The sequence below is a fragment of the Periplaneta americana genome, chromosome 11, assembly GCF_040183065.1.
Source record: "Periplaneta americana isolate PAMFEO1 chromosome 11, P.americana_PAMFEO1_priV1, whole genome shotgun sequence".
NCBI lineage: Eukaryota > Metazoa > Arthropoda > Insecta > Blattodea > Blattidae > Periplaneta > Periplaneta americana.
The window spans coordinates 78,584,211-78,604,984 of record NC_091127.1 but is presented as its reverse complement, the minus strand read 5'-3'; the positions used below and the strand labels follow the sequence as shown (position 1 = coordinate 78,604,984).

The 20,774-nt window shown below is 37.3% G+C and overlaps 1 protein-coding gene across 4 annotated transcripts in view; it reads left to right on the top strand.

The window, feature by feature from the left end:
• LOC138709116 (fibronectin type 3 and ankyrin repeat domains protein 1-like) overlaps positions 1 to 20,504 on the top strand; it is a 101,212-nt gene extending 80,708 nt beyond the window's left edge. For all 4 annotated transcript variants that reach the window (XM_069839649.1, XM_069839647.1, XM_069839648.1 and 1 more), the window contains 4 exons: positions 2,686 to 2,913; positions 11,018 to 11,145; positions 13,662 to 13,879; positions 18,066 to 20,504. In XM_069839649.1, the coding sequence (XP_069695750.1) occupies positions 2,686 to 2,913; positions 11,018 to 11,145; positions 13,662 to 13,879; positions 18,066 to 18,149 (658 nt within the window). In that variant the 3' untranslated portion in view covers positions 18,150 to 20,504. The remainder of the gene's footprint in view (positions 1 to 2,685; positions 2,914 to 11,017; positions 11,146 to 13,661; positions 13,880 to 18,065) is intronic.
• Positions 20,505 to 20,774: the final 270 nt, after the last annotated feature.

The window sequence follows — 20,774 nt, the reverse complement described above, 5'->3', positions numbered from 1 at the left end:
GCGAGACATGTCAGCGCAACTAGACTATCGACAAGGACAGCTGAGATTGGGAAACGGTGCAGTAGTACCGTTGATCATCAATCCCAGAACCGGAGAGGGTACCAAGCCAGAACCACAAAGGGACGCCGCTCCTGGCGGAAGGCAACAGCCACCGCCACCTGTCAAGCCTGTAGCCGGAGATCCAGCTAAGGAGGAACGGTACCAGCATCTCTCCGGCCATGTCAGTGGCCCTCCCTCACAGAGCGGATGCAAGGAGATTCCTTTAGCGTCTAGGCCACTAGAGTTCCACATGTTGGAGATAGGAGTCACGAGCGACAGCCACGCCCCCACTGCAGCTGAGGGGATCTGTTGCTCTGAGGAGGTACCACAGGTGGAGGACCCACTTGAAAAGGGAGACCCTGGCGGGTCCCAGACAGTTGCCCAAGACGTCGCTGACACCAGGCACAAAGTTACTCCTCCTACTGCTACGGAAGGGATGCCGGATCAACTCCGAGGCGGCAACCCGACATCAGATGGCCCATTTTCCGAGGTCACAAGCAACACCGACATCCCTCGGTACATCCGGTCTCCCGAGACCACAGGGACGACCAACGAGCTCAGCGGTCCAGGATGTTGGCGCGCTGTGACCACCTGCAAGGAGGCGGAATCTTCCCCGCCTAGTCCAGACCGACCTGCGGGCACACCAACACCATCCCAGACGACGCCGGAGGCTGCTAGGAGCGACGCTGCAGCACCATTGCCGGTGTTGCCTCCACAAAGGAGAAAACGCAGTGGCCAACCTGATCAGATCGACGTGTGCGCGCTCGCGATGTGTGATCAAACCGAACGAGCTATTGATGCGAGTGTAGTGGTGCCGCAAGGCAAACGAAACAAGATCGTTGACACACGATCAGTGTACACAAACCATGATCCAAATATACAGACCAAATATGATAAGCACAAATGGGGGCCGAGACCTCCATAGATTAAGAAACATGAACACTCGGACTAGGCAGCATTAGCCTTTCAAGTTATTGTATTCATTCATTGTGTATTTTCTCATGTTCAGTGTATTCTTTTGTTTTGTGATGCTCCACTTCTGTTCATTGTATTTAATTGTCTTGTTGTAAGGGTTATATTAGATAACTTACTAGTAGTACCGCACGGGCAAAAACAGGAGGGGCGATTGTTGTATATATCAATTCTCGATGCCCGTGCGTCCTACTTTAAACGGTTCAAACCTACCCGCGCAAACTAGAGTCGCTGCTTTCTCTCTCTCAGAAAGCAGGTTGGCTAGCTTTTTTTTCCCTCTTGTGAGGGAGAAAGCAAAGATCGCGCGGCGACGAGTCACGTTGGCAATAGAAATACCCCCAGGCACTGTGACGTCAATGGCGTCCTCAACCACCATTGTTCCGAGGGGTATAAATATAACGCATCTCCGCGACTTCAGTCACTCGTTCGCCAGATGGCAAAGAGGTAGCTCTAACGCGTCCTCCGTCACTGGCAGCAGTCTTCCAACCAGGCTTACGCTATGGTTGTCTTTTGTTCGGACGTGTCTACACACGGCCACCACTCCGGGAACAGGGAGCCAAGCTGCGCCCCTGTCTCCTGGATACTTTCCTACACCAGCCGAATCTTCCTCATTTCTTACGTATTCTAAACTTATTTTATTCTCGTCTCGCTACTAGTCTCATCACTACCTCCAACCCATCCACTTCTCTTCCTGACTTCGACTCCCGGCTTGTTCATAAACCACAGTCCTCTCCTGAATTCCCCCCCCTCTAGTGTCGGTAAGTCGCATAGTACGCTGTGTTGATCCTCCGAACGCTAGAGACCACCAACCCCCCCCCTAGTGTCGGTAAGTCGCATAGTACGCTGTGTTGATCCTCCGAACGCTAGGGGCCACCATTCCTCCCCCTCTTGGAGTCGGTAAGTCGCATAGTACGCTGTGTTGATCCTCCGAATCCAAAGGGGTGTGTTCTCGAACGTCGATAAGTCGCACAGTACGCTGTGTTTGATCCTTCGACCTAGAGAATCAACCATCATCCCGATTCCATCTGTCTCGTTATCCTGCCCACCCCACAACACACATGAAAGCAAGCCGATTTGCCCCAGGCACTCCCGTTACCCCTACCTCCCTTTCATTCAAGTCGTACTGTACTATCACCCCTCATAACTCTCCTCGCATCGAAGCCTCAAGGACGAATTTCTAAACTTTCAATTTATATCACGACTCTCCCGTTACCCCTACCACAGGACTAGGAGGAACCACAGTTATACTTTCTTTGTTAGCTATTTCTGTAATAAACAAATGTTACTTTAAAACCGTCTTTCCTTTAAACTTCACCACAGTTCCATATTATTACCCCCACCCACAAGCGACAGCCATCTTGTCACGTCACTCCCGTTTCCCCTCCCCACCTCGACAACACGTCGGAGAGGAACGACCACGGAGACCGGCGTACGACAGAGTCATCAGCACTAACAAGCCGCAGTGAAATTTATTTTCCTTTTACCCACTACTTGCTATTTTATTTTATGGTAAATAATATTATAATGTATTTTTATATTACTATTTACCAGATTTAATATATGACTTTCAGGACAGTAATAATTAGTCGTTTCATTTCTATTTAGAATACGAAAGGGATTGTCAGAAAGGCTAGAGTTTTTTTTTTTTAGTGTAGAGATTACATTGATTTGCAGGTATGGCGCAGTAGAGATCCTGAACCCAATGGGGATGTCCCCACTGATGCAGGCCGCAGCTCGTGGTGACCCTCAAATGGTGAACCTGATGTTGAGCGCTGGGGCCGATGTGAACGTGACGAGCGTGGGGTCCGGAAGAACGGCCCTCATGATTGCGTGCTTCAGAGGAGACACAGATATTGCACGCCAATTACGTGAGCGAGGAGCTCGATGGGACATAAGAGACAGGTTTGTTAATTAGGTTGGTCTGTGGAAAGGGAATAATCGTCCGTAAGAATGTCCCTCAAATAAATTCTGTGTGCGTGAGCTAACTTTTGCCAAATTTGTTGTGCATGCTATACGTCAAGGACACCTGAATGACGCAAGCCCCAGTCCTTAAATCTGGAAACTCAGGATATAAAATTTACAACATTTTTTTCGATAAACATCAAAATGATTATGGTTAAGACCTTATGGACTTTTCTGGGCGTGTGTTAGAATGTGCTGCAACGAATAAATATTAAGTAAAATATTGTAAAGGAACTGGACAGTATGTAATGCATTGCAAAGTTTGTCGCAAGTATAGGCCTATAGCCCCAATGTAATACGTATACTAATATTATAGTATATAAGAAATATATTGCATTAATGGAAAATAAGGATGCAGCAGACATGCATTGCACATTACAAACAAAACCGAACGGCTTTGACTTTTCCAGAGAGTTGTGCAAAATTCAAGAAAATTGAGAAAAGAAAATCCTATTATAAGGCATTTTCAAATGTTCAACGTTTGAAGTTCTGTAAGTATACAAACATGATCTTTTCATGGTACTATCATTTATAGAATATAGGGATAGGGATAAATCGTAATTCAATTCGAAAATGTGTTGTACATCAGCTTTTCACAAAGTCGATTACATAAGTTACATACATAATTTATTTAAATTATTCATATGTTGTTATCTAAATATGTAAATAAGTTATATAGAGATTTAATGTTATTACAAGTTATGTATCCTTACAGGAATTAGCAACTTTGCCTTGACTACCTATTTTAGGAACAACTTGTAGTCTGCGTAAGTAGTAGGTATGTAGTTGTAGCCTCCTAGAACTGTTCGTGCACACAGTCCACTGGTGTATACACACCTTTGTTTAAATGACCGTCTGCTCTTGCCAGCAACCCCATAGTATGCTATAGTTTATGTACATTAACCTTACGTCCACGGGGCCGAAACCACCAACAAACAAGTTTGTCGGGTCGAGTATCGATCTCGCCTTCTCGTTGTCAGTAAGGTTTATGAAGAAATTTCGTTCGGAATTTTGCGGTAATTATCATACATGAAGACAGTGTTCCGCATAGGAAATCCAAGTCTAGTCAGTTCCTGCATCACAGTGTTGGGGTTCGTCCTAGGATGAAGCCTCTTCACTACTGCCTTTATTACCTTTTCGTTTCGGGATTCGACGAAATGAAAAGCTACATTGTACTGCTCTAAGTGTTTTATTAGTGAGCTGTGTAGCCTTTGTTTGTGTATATGTCTTGATACCGAAGCCTGACATTAATCTCTTGCAGTTAATTTCTAGTGGATTACGCGCGTCTCGGTATGTCGTTAGTATTATTACAGGGTCACCTGAGTAGTCATTTTCGATGATCACTGGATGAATATCATCCCCTCCTAGTTGTCATGTAGTCTCCCGGAGCGAATTCAGGATTTGCTGTTGGCGACTGAGTAGGTGAGCGTATTGCAGCTGCACCCCTTTCGTTACCTGGTGTAGTGGGAGGCCGAGATGCTGGTTTCTTATCAACAGATGGCGAGGACAGTATGGCGTAGTTGCGCCCCGCGGTCAATTGGAAGGCCTAGGCATGGCATAGTTGCGCCACGAAGAAATCAGGTAGCAGAATGGACATGGCATAGTTGCGCCCCGAAGAAATCAGGTAGCAGAATGGACATGGCATAGTTGTATCTTAGAAATAAATAAGTAATTGTATTATTTTCAAAATTTACACTATAATAATTACTTTTTAGTTGGCGTTTCTCTTTAGTAGTAACTCTATTTCGAACTTTGATATATTCAGATTTTCAGTATTCATTACTGGGATATCATTTCATATGTGAATGAAGAATATCGCGCCTTTTCAGTAGTGTTAGGAATGTATTAGTAAACTATAGAGCATGTTTTTTATTTAAACATTTACAATTTTTATTTTCTTATTTTAATGGCAGATTTACTTATTCCGGTGTTAATATAACTTAAAAGATCTTTATAACAATTATTAATATTCCCTTCGGGTAAAAATAAATTATGATTATAATAGTAATTCAACTTATCATAATCAATAATATTCAATGAAATATTTGGCTAAACTTCAAACTGATGCCGTTTACAATTTACAAAAGCATCTACAATTTTCAATATTAATATATTATGATCACTTATATCCAAATCTATGTTACAAATTTGATAAGTAAATCCTCTTCTGTTTACAAAGACATGATCACTCTTGTTGGATATTTATTATTACAATTAATCAATCCATAAGAATAAGTCATAAATCTGTAATTATGTAACTGTTCACATGGTTTATCAAGAATATCAATATTAAAATCACCGCCAACAATCATTGAGTGATTAGATAATGGTTCCAAAATTCCTTCTAAATCATTAAGAAAAACTGATGCATTCCTCTTGTTAGGATTATAAATACCAACAACATAAAACGTAATATCCTGGTGCATAATCTGGACAGAAAGGATACTATGGAAGTCCTCAAATTTTGAATAAGATTAACCTCCCAGATTTCATTTATGTAAACAGAAACTCCGTCACCAATTTGATTACCTCTAATAACATGAAATGCTTTAAAATGAGTCAAGTCGTAAAACTTATTTTCTGTAGATCTCAACCATGTTTCAGTTAAAATTAAGACATCAACATGACGAATTCTATTAACAATAATCTCTATATCTTCCAGTTTATTTTTGAAACTCCTTACATTCAGGCATAAACAAGTCAATTGAAATGTCATTGTCATATATAAATTGATCTAAATATGTATATTTAATTTCAGATATATTAAACGAACTGCAATAAGCATTCAAATTGTCAAACTTATCCATTAACAATTTATACATTTTTTAAATATCATCTTCACTCATTATACATATTTTACGGGAATTCTCATCTTTGCGAACAAAAGTCTTAGAGTCTTTTGTCCAAACAAACTTAAAACGTGGTCTTAGGTCACGAGCTTTCCTATGCAATACTCTGTTTCGTGCGGTAAGATTTTCATTAATATATATTTGTCGACTTGGAAGATTCATATCAATATTCTGCATATCTAATTTACCGAAAAATTCTTTCTTTTTTCTTCTTGATTACAATCTTTTAAGAACTATTAAGTTATTTAAAATAAATAAAAAACTGTGTTGATATTTAAATTGTAGTGTTATTTTACCTGATTGACTAGCTTCGATATAGTTTTTTATCGTCCTGTGACTAAATAATACCACAATTGAAATATTAACACAATAAAGTTATTAATTAATTAATATATGTATTTAATCCGTTCGTTCGTTCGTTCATTCATTTATTTGCTTATTTACTTATTTACTTTATTTAGTTATTTATTTCTTTACTTACTTTCCTTTATTTATTTGTTTATTTATTTATTTATTTACTTATTTATTTATTGATTTGATTGATTGATTGATTGCTTGATTGATTGATTGATTGATTGATTTGATTGGTTGGTTGGTTGATTTGATTGATTGACTGATTAATTGAGTGGTTCATTCATTCATTCATGTTTGCCTGCCTGTTTGTCTATGTGTATACTGTATGCATCTATTTATCTATTTATTTTAAATACCATATGAAGAGTCCACTGCAAGAATGGTGGATGTCACTGTATTGTCGAAAATGAACCAAGACTGTCAATGCATAGCTTAAGACATATCGAATGTACATAGAGAGTTATATGGCATTAACACTGATAGTCATTGTCCAGTAATAATCGGAAAATCACAGTTAAGCTTTGAGCGCTAATCATTTCAAAGTTTCAATTGCTTCTCCTGAAAAATGTATTCCAAATGACATCCATCATTCTTGCAGTGGACTCTTCATATATTATAGTAGTTTTTCAACGTATACGATCTTTTTTTTTTCATATCTTATTGAACTTTAGATGTGCATTTTTAAAGACTCAAATAACCAAGTACATTTCACTGTTTCATTTATTAACTATAGTCCGTCACCTCCAAAGGAAAGGGAACTTGTGAAATACGTATTATCACTACGCCTCTATTGGCTTGGAACAACTTGAAAGCAAACTGTGACACGAAAAGGTTGGCTAAAATTGATTTATCTTCAAGCTAGGTTAACAAGCATTTATGAATTGGGTATATGGGTACAACAACTGATTAGTGAATGACGTGTATAGACTGGCTCTACATGTATTTGGAAAAGCATTGATGTATGGCATCTAATAATTTATTTTACTTTAGATTAAGAGTGCGTCACTCTTTCTGCCTTTCTGTGTCCAATTTCCGGCACACACTCATATTTGTGTTTATTGCTGAATTTTCCTTGAGACACTAATGAAGCCGGGCCGTTCCTATTTCATGGAACCTGACCACAGTGGCCAGAATTTGGACCGAACAACTCGCACTGAAAATGACTCACGTCACAACTGTAATATAATTATGCGTCATAGCTCTGATTTGTTATAGCACAGCGTGTTAACATCAGATCGATTCCCAAGCTGGTTTAGTCAAGAGATTTACATATAGTGAAGGTCAACTAGGCACTCTGAGCGTCTCGTTGCTGGATGCAGATGCTTGTTCCTTCTACGAAGGAAATCACTTCATGTAAACTTTTTGTACAGGAATCTGATATGAAAGAATGATTGACAAGTCATGAGAATATTTTCCGTGTACGTGGACCTTAATATTATAATTATCGGCAATTTTAGATTTCTCCATCAGAAGCTGCTATTGGATCAAGTAGCGGTACTTCTCTTATTAAGTAAATAAGTTTTTGCTATTACGACTGCAATATTTCATACCTTCCACCTATAATAGTTGAAGATAAACTACGTACAGTACAAAGGCTTCAGTGTACGTTACGAACGATGAAGAGAGGGCTGTCAAATAAAATCAAGATTATACACAATTAGGTACAAAGTTTTTATTGATCCCAATCCTTTAAATAATTATACACCAGTCAGATACTTATTGTAGATGTTAACAAGGTAATAAAAATATTTGTGAACCAATCGACAAGAGATTTGTAAGATAAATGCTTTTTATTATCAATAAATTAAGAGATCATAAATTTATTCAGGATACTCGAAATGACCTTCGTTTGGAAAGTTTATTTTCTGTAATAGCAAAATAAAGAGTTGGTTGGAAAGAACACGTTTTAAGGATGAAGTCTCAATGATATATATAAGTAAAATGGGGCGTTCAACAAAACATTGAAATGAATAATATTCTTAATCCCTTCGAAACTAGAAGTACCTGGTCATTGTTCTAAACTGTATGGTTTATTATGGTAAATTCTTTATTATCCGTTATAGCTAGTTACTACATCGTAAAAGATACAAATAGATAGCATTAGGCTGTAAAAATTTATTAAAACCACTATGTAGACTAAGTCAAATATTTTTTATACCCAAGATTCAGTTACTGAATTATACCTATATGCACACATACACACAGTATACTCTCGATTATCCGTGCGCGGTTTATTCGGTTTGCTGATTACCCGTGCATGGCTTACTTATATAAAGTGATAAGAAATCATGAAAAAATTATACTGGACTTCAAATTAAAATGGTAGGTTGTGAACTAAGCTTTGCTGCTTCAAAGTTAACGGTTTCCTGTTGAGGGGGTGGGAAAACAAATTAACTTTTTTCTACAATCTTAAATTGTAAGTGAATGTTAGTCTTATGTAAAATTATAATTATACACATGCACAACATGTGCAACATACCCGCAGTAAAATATAGTACGCCTGTTGTTGTATTACCTTAAAAAGTGATTCCGAACTTCATCGTCTCTATACAGGGTGGAAGGTAACCTTTAACAATCCTTCTGGGATATGATATTTCGAATTATGACAAACAAGAAAGTCTAATAATATTTTGTTCCCAGAAGGGCGGGTTTAGAAAAAAAAGTGGTTCTTATGTAACTTGAAATTATGATTAAGTTTTTTATGAAACTGCTCAAAATTGGATTTTTATCTCATATAGAATGATAGAGTAAGCTATGTATGACCATGTTACAGTAGTATTTGCATGGAAAAAACACAGATTTCGAATAAATCGCGTTAATATTCGTGTACACATTGTATGGGAATAGGGCTGTGACACGCTGGCAACACTGTTTCTTACGTACGCAAACCATGTGGCCGAGCTAGGTGTACGGAGCGGACAATACGCTTACATTCACTTCGTCATTAGTTGCAGACTACGTGCAGTTCGAAGCAGTTGAAACACAACGAGATGCCACAGTTTTCTAATCGTGAGTATTGTTATTAATTTATGGCGAAACTGGTCACAATGCCGCTGCAGCTGCTCGCTTATATCGTGACAGATAACTGGATCAGGAGTGTGAAAGTTGTAGACACGCAACTGATGGACACTTTGAACAATACCTTTAAAAGACACTGTAGAGAATAGTGTACAAAATTAAACAATGTATCTCACATTAATGTGTATCATTTTCATTTAGTTTCGAAGTTGTTTATTTCTTCCAAACATTGTATTGTAATTGAGTTGGAGTGACATCAACTGTGTGATCCTCAATGTAAAATAATACTGTATTTAAAGGATTAATTTTGTTTTATGCATAATTTTTCATTCTACTGTATTATTGATAAAATTGCCTTAAAATGTAACGGAAACTACGTGTTTGTTCGTACTAAATTTAGTGCTGAATCGATACAATAACGAACGTTTCATCATAGATAAAGAATAACATAGTTCATGTAATTAACATGCTACGATTACATAAATTTTGATTTGACTGCATTCTCAACAGATGTTTTTGTTTACAAAATGGTATGTGTGTACACTGTACATCCTCTCAAAACCGCTGCCAAGTAGATGATTGGAGCGGCATTCAGTATGCTGGGATGCAATGATCTCGCGAAGTAAACACTGCTACTGTCTACAACGTTGCAACATTCGTTTTCTCGAAATATTACAAAAACTATTGATCGTATGACAAAACGTTCCCAAATGACATGACCTGTTATGTGTGTGAATTATTGTAAAAGGTTACCTTCCACCCTGTATAGCCGCAGTAGTTTAAAAGGGATATCATCATCATCATCATCATCACCATCATCATCATCATCATCATCAATGGCATTGGCATTAACAAACATTGGAGTGTGGAATGTGTGTTACAGTAAATATGAAGATATATATATATATAATTTAAAAAAACAATTCTTAATCCAGGATTCATTTATGTAAAAAGTAATAAAATGGCGGGTAGTAAGAAATTTCATAGCCACCGGCATAACTCAGTCGGCTGAGGAACTTGCCTGCCGCTACGGTGTTTCGCACGGGCGTGGGTTCGATTCTCACTTGGACTGATTACTAGGTGAGGTTTTTTCCGAGGTTTTCCCAAGCCAAGGCGAATGCCAGGTAATCTATGGGGAATTCTCGGTCGGCCTCAACTCTCCAAATACCATCTCGCTATCACCAGTCTGACGCTAAATAACCGAGTAGTTGATACAGCGTCGTGAAATAACAAAAAAAATTCATACTGAAGCTACGTTTAAAAAAATAGATTGCATTCCATTCTGTGAGTATGAAATTAGGCTATATGGGTTGTCAGATCATAAAAACATAAGTAAAATTTCGTAATGAAAAGACGGTGGATACTTACATAAATTTTGTGTTTACACAAAGAAATATATGTCGTGATACAATAATATTTGTCATCTGAAATCTTTCAAGAATGACTGTTCAGTAAAAACAGTTGAACTTTTGTTAAAGTTATTTTATTTATTTCTTGTCTCGTAATTACTGTAAAGTAACAAAATGGTTGTATGCCTATTAAAAAAACAACATCGCAACCCAGTTTTTATATTTTCATGTTTGGTGTTACTCCTTTGCTTCCACGTAAAATGTTTGTCGTAAAATTATATTTATTGTGGCCTGTAGTATGGCGACAAGAGGAATGTAGATTATTTTTTTGTCGGTTATTAGCATGTTTAGAAGCGTATAGCCTGGATTAGGATAAGTTATATAATTTTGAGCTAAAAAACGCTCAGAGAAATAAAATAGTTAATGCGAGTGATATTTAAAAATATTGAAGTTATTTCTGTTGCACGAACACAGGAGTGGCTGCACTGCCTTGCACTATGCTGTGGATGGTTCGCAAACTGAGACACTAGACCTTGCTCTAGAAGAAGGTGCAGATATAGAGGCAAGGGATGTTGAAGAATGGACACCACTTATGAGAGGAGGTTAGTAGAAATCGGATGAAAAGCGACTGCATTATCATCGTCATCATCATGATAGTTTTCTAAATTCCTTACTCTTCTTCTCATCTTCAACTCCCTCGTCTTAGTTTTACATTCTTCCTTCTTCAAATTATTATTTTCTTCTTCCATTTCTTCCTCCGACTACTTCTTTCACTCTTAACCCTTAAATTCACAAGGTATCCTATAGGATACAACAGGTTATTAGGCCATATGCTATAATTTTAATAGAGCAATAGAAAAAAATTGGTAGGAAAATTAAAATTTCACAATACTATAATATTGTAAAACATATAAAATATGGACATTGCGATAGGGGAAGTGAAAGGATTTCTTTTTGGAGCTAGGGGAACTTGATTTAAGTTAACCAAAACCATTCTCCTTTCTATTAAATTTTCTAATGAGGACATTAACAAAATTTGTCTAATGGTATTGAGAGATTCATTATCCATTTTACACTATCACTTGTATAACACTACGTAATATTAATTTTTACTTCATTTCATTACTCTTAATTGCACTTTCATCTCATGTTTCTCCGAAATCAAATTATAATTTATTTTTAAATTTATCATTGTTCTGTATTCTTTCCGCAAATCACATTGTATCTTATTTTTAGTTTAACCTCTGCTTTGTATTCTGGATCCTAGTTGTCAGCCGTAGATATCCCAAATTGTCGAATTAGTAGTAGTGGTAGTGGTAGTAGTAGTAGTAGTAGTAGTAGTAGTAGTAGTAGTAGTAGTAGTAGTAGTAGTAGTAGTAGTAGTAGTAGTTACAGTCCGACAAGGTTTAATAAACTAGTGTGAGAAATGAAGTTTTGCCAATTTAAGGGTTAATCCTCAGTATTACCACAGTCTAGTATATACAGTTACGAAGCTCAATATGTAGGAAATATGCATCCAAAGATAGTTGCTAACCACTAGGATCGTTACTATCGCCCCATTATGGACAATGCGAAATAATACCGGCATAGTCTATTGGTCATAGCACCCTCAAAAACTCAAGCTTCGTGACTGTATATACTAGACTGTGGTACTACCTTATTATTTTTCTTCTTCTTCTTCTTCCGTCCTTCCTCATTTTATCTGCTTCTTCCTTCAGAACATATTTTTATAGTCCTTAAAATCCTCTCTGGTTATCATAGTCATGTGGTCATTACAGCGTAAGACAGCATTAACAAGGGATATGTCTAGTTCATATGAAACGTACTGAGCTTAATGAAGAACGGAACCGAAGTGTTGCACGGTAGCTTCAAATACTCCAGCTTCGCTGTCATTTTATTTAAAAACAAATGGCTACTATTATTGCCAAATTATGATATCTCTAATCGGAATAACGTCTATAGCAGTGATATTCAGTCTATGGTACCCGTAACCCCAGGGATACGTGAGGTAGTTTCAAGGGGCACGCTTTCAACTGACATATTTATTTTATTATAGTTGTTGATAATTATTTTAGTTTTCTTTTACAATATAAACGCTTGTTTTTTCTTGTTTTAATAACATTTTACATGATTTATTATTATTATTATTATTATTATTATTATTATTATTATTATTATTATTATTATTATTAAATCAATAACTAGTAAATAACTGATAATAGTCATCCGAAGATTAAAAAAAGAAATTAAAATGGAGATATAGCGTAGTAATTATTTTATCATTCAAGGGAAGATGTAGGCCTATATATTGAGGCACGTATATAAGAATTATGGTAACACTTGCTGATTAATAATAATAATAATAATAATAATAATAATAATAATAACACCTGTTATGCCTGTGTATTCAGCGTAATGCTCTGTAATGTCGCTTCTATATACTACTACTAATTGAACCGTTGAGCAAAGCAACATATTACATTTTCTCCGACAGAACAGCGAATAAATTCCTCTCCCCATTCTGTACGAAACCTTCTGTTCCTGCTCGTAGAGACAGAGGTTTGTAGAGCGACATGGTACCGACACTGCTTACCTTCAGTACGTGAACGAGACAGGGAGCAATGTACAGGAAATTCCCCTTACTACAGTATAAATGTCTTTGATTACACGATGTAATCATGATACCCAGTTTGATCACCGCTGCCCTATGGCCTTCTTCCTGTCAGATTAAATAAATAAATACAGAATTTCTAGTGTTAGTTATATATTTTGAAGACATATTCATAGGTGCAAATCTGCCTAAGGCATGAATATTTGTAAATGTAGTGTCCTGATTTGTGTTGAATGAGTCCAACATCATGCCAACCCCTAATGACAGAGGAAGGCCTTCTGTGTTCATATAGACTGAAAAAAATGAGTAAATCCCAACTGAGAATAAAAATAGGAACAAGAAAGGGGAAGAAAGGAAGGGAGTGACAGAGAGAGAGAGAAATTAGCAGTTGGCAGAGGAGAGAGGAAGTGAAAAGGCAAAGCGTGAGTGAGAGAGAGTGTGAAGGGAAAAGTGAGAGACTTAGAAATAGAATGAGACAACTAATTGACACAATGTTTCTAATTTTAGTGGTGTTAGAAAGTGCAGTTCCAATTCTGAAGAAGTTGTTGGAAAGCGGTGCAAAATTTGACTGTGTGGATCGTCATGGTCAGACATGTCTCATGCAAGCCGTTCTGTCAGGTCGACAAGACGTTGTGAAGCTTCTGGTGGATTCGGGAGCAGACTTAACCCCGAGCAATGTCTACCATAACACTGCACTTGATATGGCACGAGCAAGAGATCTGAAGGTAAAGGAATACTTAATTTGGTTTTATGTGAACTCTGATCAATTTTTACCCTATATGAAGATTTCAGATGTCAATATTAATTCGAAGGGCTTTGCACAACGTTATCCCGTGGAACTGGTCTCACGGGAAGACGATACGATGCAGTAGTATTTCACCATTACGGTAATATTAATTATTGTTAGGGGTCCTACTTTACGGTGAATAAAAATATTACATTTTTATATAAACATTTTCTTAATGTTAGTGTTATTGCGCACAAAACTACATAAATTCTGTGTTACGTCACGTTAAAAAAAATACGACTCTTTTACTCTAGTCGTGAAAAATACATTACTAAATATTCTTACAAAGACTGGATGTCTGTATCATCAAGGGAATCTTAAGATTCTTTTTAAATTTTAACACTACTTCAGAGTTTTCTATCGGCACTTACCTTTTGTGTACATAAATTTGTGTAACAGACTTCCATCCTTTGTGTAAATAATATAAACTAATACACGCCACAAAATATCCAGGTTATTTTTATTTTATGTTTAAAAATGAAGTCAGTCGAAATCGCCTTGAATATTAGATTCAAAATTATGTATTGAAATAGGGTTTGAATATTAAATTAACAATTTTGTACACAGACTAAACATCAATCTTCAGGCATTTTCAATTAAAGTTTCGTTAAAAAATGAAAGTGTCTCTTAAAAACACTAATTTCGAATGAATTCGTGCTAAAACGGCAATTTCGTGTTATTTAGCGAGTTTAAACTTACGATATTTTGACCTGAAGTGTCTTTAAAACATAAAATTTTACAGGTTTACTTGCCTACTGATTTTAATCCATGGAGGAAACGAACATTCTTCTTCATCATCGATATTTATTTCTTATCTGTTAGTGTTCTCTCTTATTTCCATTACAGCTGACTCAAAATGTTGTAATGCGTCAATATGCTCAATCTATTTGCAATTTGCATCTGTATTATGTTGTATAATATATCAACATGTTTCATCAAGTCATAAAAGAAATTCATTATTATTTAACAAGTTTTTTTATGCCAAAACCTTTTCTCACTGCTATATCATTCCATTCATTTGAGTCATCTCCCTCTTCAATCCTTTCGAAGCATTTCAATAGCTTCGTTTTATTTTCCTTAATGGAAGATACAACTCAGGACTGAAAGTTTCATCGTGTTGCTGAAACGGTTGATACGCGTTTATTACACACAGATCGCAATAAGTCACTGAGTTTAAGTGAAGTGGAGAAGAATGTTGTGAACCTAGTAATATTTGTAAAAAAATAATTTCACTGATTTAATGCGCTTTGAACATGCACTTTTTATAACTAAATTAAGTTGGTGGGCGTAGCAGTGAACAAATTTCGCATAAGGAAATCTTTTCTGCATCAAAGTCTGGACCCCATCCTGGTTTACACTCATTACTGCAGCACCATCATTATGCTTGAGCTATGAGCTTATTTTCTAAATTGAAAGGTTGTAGACTTTGTTTTAGAACCTTGCCCAAACCGTTAGCCTTGCGATTGTTTACCTCTTTGAAAGAAAGAAATCTTTCCACAAGTTTACAAACTTTTATGCACCTGAAAATAATAACAAATTGCTTTTGCAGGTTATGTCTGTTGTTTCGTCAGCCTGCACGGCAACAAAATCTGTAGAATTGATGTTCTGCTTCAGATCTTCGATGTATACCTCATACATACTGTCTAATAATTCATTTTGTATAGTGTGTGAAGTATATTTAAAAACAGAAGAACTGTTCAAGTGTTCATCCAATACATTATCAAGACTTTCAAGTAAAGATAACAAGTCTAACAAATTTCCCCGATTTCCCGATCTCTGATTTTTGTTATGACCCCTCAGTTATAATTCGTGAGTTCCACGAAATACTAAAGAATCAGTTACTTTTCCTAGTATATGCCAGTTTTTTATGACATGTTCGTCGTGTTTCTGGATTGAAAATTTGACCGCGGAAGCAGTTTGTGCAGCGATATTTACTGTCCCAAATATTTTAAACTTACAAGCATTTTCTAAATATATTGCACTTGCTTCATGTTTTTTGATGCGTTCACTTAAATGTTTTAGATCTTTGCAATCTGTCGACGTTCACAGCGCTCGCCACCTAACAATAGACAATAGAAACAGGCCAGGCGGGCCAGGCCCCAAGCGAAGCATATACTCGTAACGGTAACTTCGTGAATTTCCATCGGTAGCGAACGCGACATGGCGGTCGAGTGGCCAAAATTTGTATAAGCACTTCTTTTGAAATTATTAACATGGTGAAAGAAAAAAAAAATGTTATCTGTCTCCATTAGAATGTTTACTTGTAAGCCAAGGAAACACATTCTTTTCCCCTCTTGGTAAGAATACACACCTTCCTCAAATTTTGCCCTCATAGACGATCGGGTCACGTTTTATTATTATTAAGAGTAGAATCATTTCACAGCCAATTGACTACTCTCCTAAATTGAGACAACTCATTCTGCCTGTGGTTTTCCGTCGTTTTTCTAAGGATCTAAGACAAAAGCCCTAAAAGAAATGGGGCATTACATAAATTTCGGCATTTTCTACTTATTGCGTGTCGCTTTCGGCACTTCAGAGCGAACTTACTCGTGTGTCACTCGTATAAGAGCTTGAATCTCTTCCCTTGCGACAACTTTCCTCCACCTTCACCTAACTCCCTGGCCGGGCTTTTAATATCTTCGGTGATCCTAGCTTGCTGATGTTCTGTCGTGCTTCCACTCTTCCTTATGTGGTAACTTAGGTTACGTCCATTTTCAGTTTTACTCTTCAAAATTCTCTAAGCTTCTTCAAATGGAACGGCAAAAAGTGTGACAAGTGGCCAACAGGCTTGGAGCTCAAATAAACACTTCTTCTCAGCCCCAGTTTCCTTTACAAGGACGCGTTTTCGCGTACTTTTTAAATGATTCTCCTCCCATTTACCCACTCATTCATTTATTCATTCATTTGTTCGTTCATCCATTCATTCGTTCGTTCATTCATTCCTTCATTCATCATTCACTCTCACATTTACTCACTCCCGGCCCCCCCCCCTCCCTCCTTCATTCATTAATTGAAAATTAGTTTAAATCTAATGACTTCCCGTATTGTAAACTACAGGATTGTTTCCGATCTCTAATAACGAATTTGAATGGCGTCATGTGCGTCAGACATCACACCGACAGCTGAATTGCGGCGAGAGGTGACAGGCCAGTAGTGAGTGATTTCATAATCAGAGTGCACGGTGTATCACAGTAGCAATGTCCAAGAAAATCGAGCCTTTTTGGAAGGGGTGCATAACAACTCTTTCTGATGCCAAGTACAGTTATGTGAAAATCATAGGAGCCTACAAAAAATGTTGTCTCGTTATTTCCAAGAAAGGCATCTTGTGTGTACCTAATAAGACTGGCAAAGCTCTGATGAGATTAATTCCAGAGTGGAAAAAGCAAGCAAATCCACCCCCCGTCACAAGTCACTGTATCCCACGAGATGATACAAATTAATTCCATTCGAGCTTTACCAATCTTACTAAGTACACAGAAGATGCCTTTCTTGGAAATAACGAAACCTCGTTTATTGGAGGATTCTTTTATTTTCGCTTAACTGTACTTGACATTGGAAAGGGTTGTTATGTACCCCTCCCAAAAAGGCTCGATTTTCTTGGGGGAATTTCTGCTGTGAGTCGCCGTGTACTCTGAGATCACTCACTACTGGTCTGTCACCTCGCGCCACAATTCAACTGTCGTGTGACTCCTGATGCACATGATGTCATTCAAATTCGTTATCAGAGATCGGAAACAACCCTGTATAATTAAATTGTATTATTGTTTCTGAAATATTTGAAGAATTCTTGAACTACTCTTGAGTTTCATATTATGGGGTGCTATTCATAGACATTTCGCAGCACGCGCTACGAGCGTACTAAGCTAGCCCCGGCTATCGACTGGTTACTTGTACAGAATTCAAATCATATCCTATCGCTAACACTGATTTATGAATACGAAAAACGCTGATCATCCACCGGAAACCCGCGCTAAAAAGTCTATGAATACGGCCCATGATATGTATATGCATTTAATGTAATTTGTTTCGCGACATAGGAATCTCAAATGTATATTCTTTAAATCACATATTCCCCTAAAAGCTTAATAATAAAAATAATAACTTTTTCCATATTCATTTTACAGGAAATAATTCCTCTCCTAACACCAAAAACGCGAGAGGTGAAAGAAATCAAGAAATGGAAGAAATTCATTAAAGAGAAGCTATAAATGCTTTTATGTAACATTACTCTGGAATAATTATTCGCATATGTATCCTACTGATTACCTACAGTCTCAGCTATTAAGAAATATTTGCTGAAGAAACAATGGAGATTTATTACTTATGTGGTATGTTTTGTCAGCAGTTCGAAGACTGGTTGGGATCTCATAAGTGACGCCAATAACGTATCACTCAGGAGACAACTAAGCCAGGAGATAATGGGGTAGGGTGGCCAGTTCCTTCCCCTTCCATTACATAATCTTACATCGCTGACTAATAACATAGTTCACTAATCAGACTTGAGATGCATGCAACAATTAATTATTGTTCTTCCTCTAACACATCGTCAGGTGAGATGTAAGTTTACAGATTTATCAGCCAGAACCTCAATAAGAGGATAGTATAATTTATTAATTGAAAGGAATATGAATTGGAATGTTTACATAGTTCAAAATGTATATAACACGAGCGATGAATGATAAATAAAAAAATAATAAGTAGTAACTGGCCGGTTTGTGTAAACAGAAAGGCACCAGAAAATTCCATTCAGAACGTACAGTATAAACAATAAGGGTGCTATGCATAGACATTTCGCTAGCCCGCGCTACGAGCATGCTAAGCTAGCCCCGGCTATCGACTGATTACTTGTACGGGATTCATATAATATCATATCGCTAACACTGGTTTATAAATATGAAAAACGTTAGTTCGCTGATCATCCACCGGAAGCCCGCGCTAAGAATGTCTATGAATATGGCCCTAAGTTTCGACAGATTGTTGAGGTCGTGAAAAGTCGCTTCAGTAGAAAAAGGTAAAAGGTAAAATAAATTGAATTTGTAGGAGGAAGAGGGTGGAAAACACGACGGCGGGAGAGGGACTTAATTGCAACGGTGTATCGTTTCCTTCTCACCTGGTGTCCAGGGTGGATATAATTTTGGAATCGTTCTTATAACAGATCTAGTATTGCAAACGCAAAAAATAATAAATGCTAATTTTCATAGCTATAGTTATTGATTTCAAAATTTGAATTTCAGTCACAAACCGGAGATTTATATGGAGTGGAGATGGAACAGTCTATAAGAAAATTCTTAATCGATTCAGGGGCAGAGATTCTACAGAGAAAGGCAGCGAAAAGTTACCGCACTATGCGGGGGACGTCGGGGAACAGATTGCCCGCAAACCATTGCTCAATTCACCGGTAAAGGCCGATCTACAATAAACCGGGAACGGAAACGATAACGATAATGTAAATATTGTTAAAATAAATGTATTTAAATGTGATCATTCACAATTAACTATTGTCGTTGTCGCTCCCAGTTTATTGTGAACCAGCCTTAAGCTGTAGCAGTGCGAGCGGGCGTTCAGTTTCATTACAATAGGCCTAAAATTCCCGAGTGGTGGGGATGGAGTGCGCGGACAGCGGGAAACGTACGGAGTTATTACGTAGTGTTGCATTACTACACTTGTGCGCAGGATTGTGGTATTTCACAAAGATCGGCATTACGGGGACTGAAAATGCTACACTTTCATTCTTAAAAAGTGTCAGTGATTCATCAGTTAACACAACGGGATTCAGCTGCCCCTCTTAAATTTATGTCGGTAGTTGCTGCAATCTGCCCATGATGGTATTGTCGACAGTTCTCTTTTAATTATGACGGACGAAGCTTATTTCTGTTTAAGTAGTTATGTGAATTCTCTGAATTCAAGATATTGGGATACTTACAATCTTCATTTAGTGCATGACACTCCTCTTCACGATCAGAAAGTCGGTGTTTGGTGTGGCATTACTGCAGGCAGAATCACTGGCCCTATTTTCTTTTGTGATATAGTTAACTCGGAACGACATGTGCCCTGGAGAATGAAATCAGACGAGTGATATCTGAAATTTCAGAGATGGAGATGTAACGAGTGTTTCGGATTTTTTTTTAACACGATGCAACGTTTGTATCGAGAACGCTGCTTTGATGAAAGTAAGATCTACATCAGCTCACCTTCATTCATTAGGTAACTCTTATCTCATAATTTAGGCCTACCATAATGAAACTGAACGCTCGTCCGCTCTGCTACAGCTTACCAGTGAGTCGAGCAATGTATTGAGGACAATCCGTTCCTCGACGTCCGCGTCCCCTGCATAGTGCGGAAACTTTTTACTGCCTCTCTCTGTAAATTATAGCTAAGTAAAGAATGTATGTCTTTGCAAAATCTGCAGAATCAGAGTTTATAAAACTTGTGTATCCCGGTGGAAATGAAATTACTGTTAATATTACTATTACTACTACTGCTATTACAACTATTTATAATGTTATTGTTGCTACTTTGTTGTTTTTATTGTTGCTACAATAAAATAAAATTGACTAATTTAATTTTTGTTCTTTAATCAACTGTCCAAAGACAAGTCTGAACCTCATAAGTGACACCAATAAAGCATCACTCATGAGGCAACTAAGCCAGGAGATAATGGACTAGGCCAGTTTCTTTCCCTCCATTGCATACATCGCTGACTAGTTACATATTTCACTAATCAGACTTGAGATGTATACAAACAATTACACTAACCAACAAAACAAAAACAAAAAATTTGTTAATTTTCACTTTTTTTACTTTTCAACACGAAAACGCACCCCTACAACAGG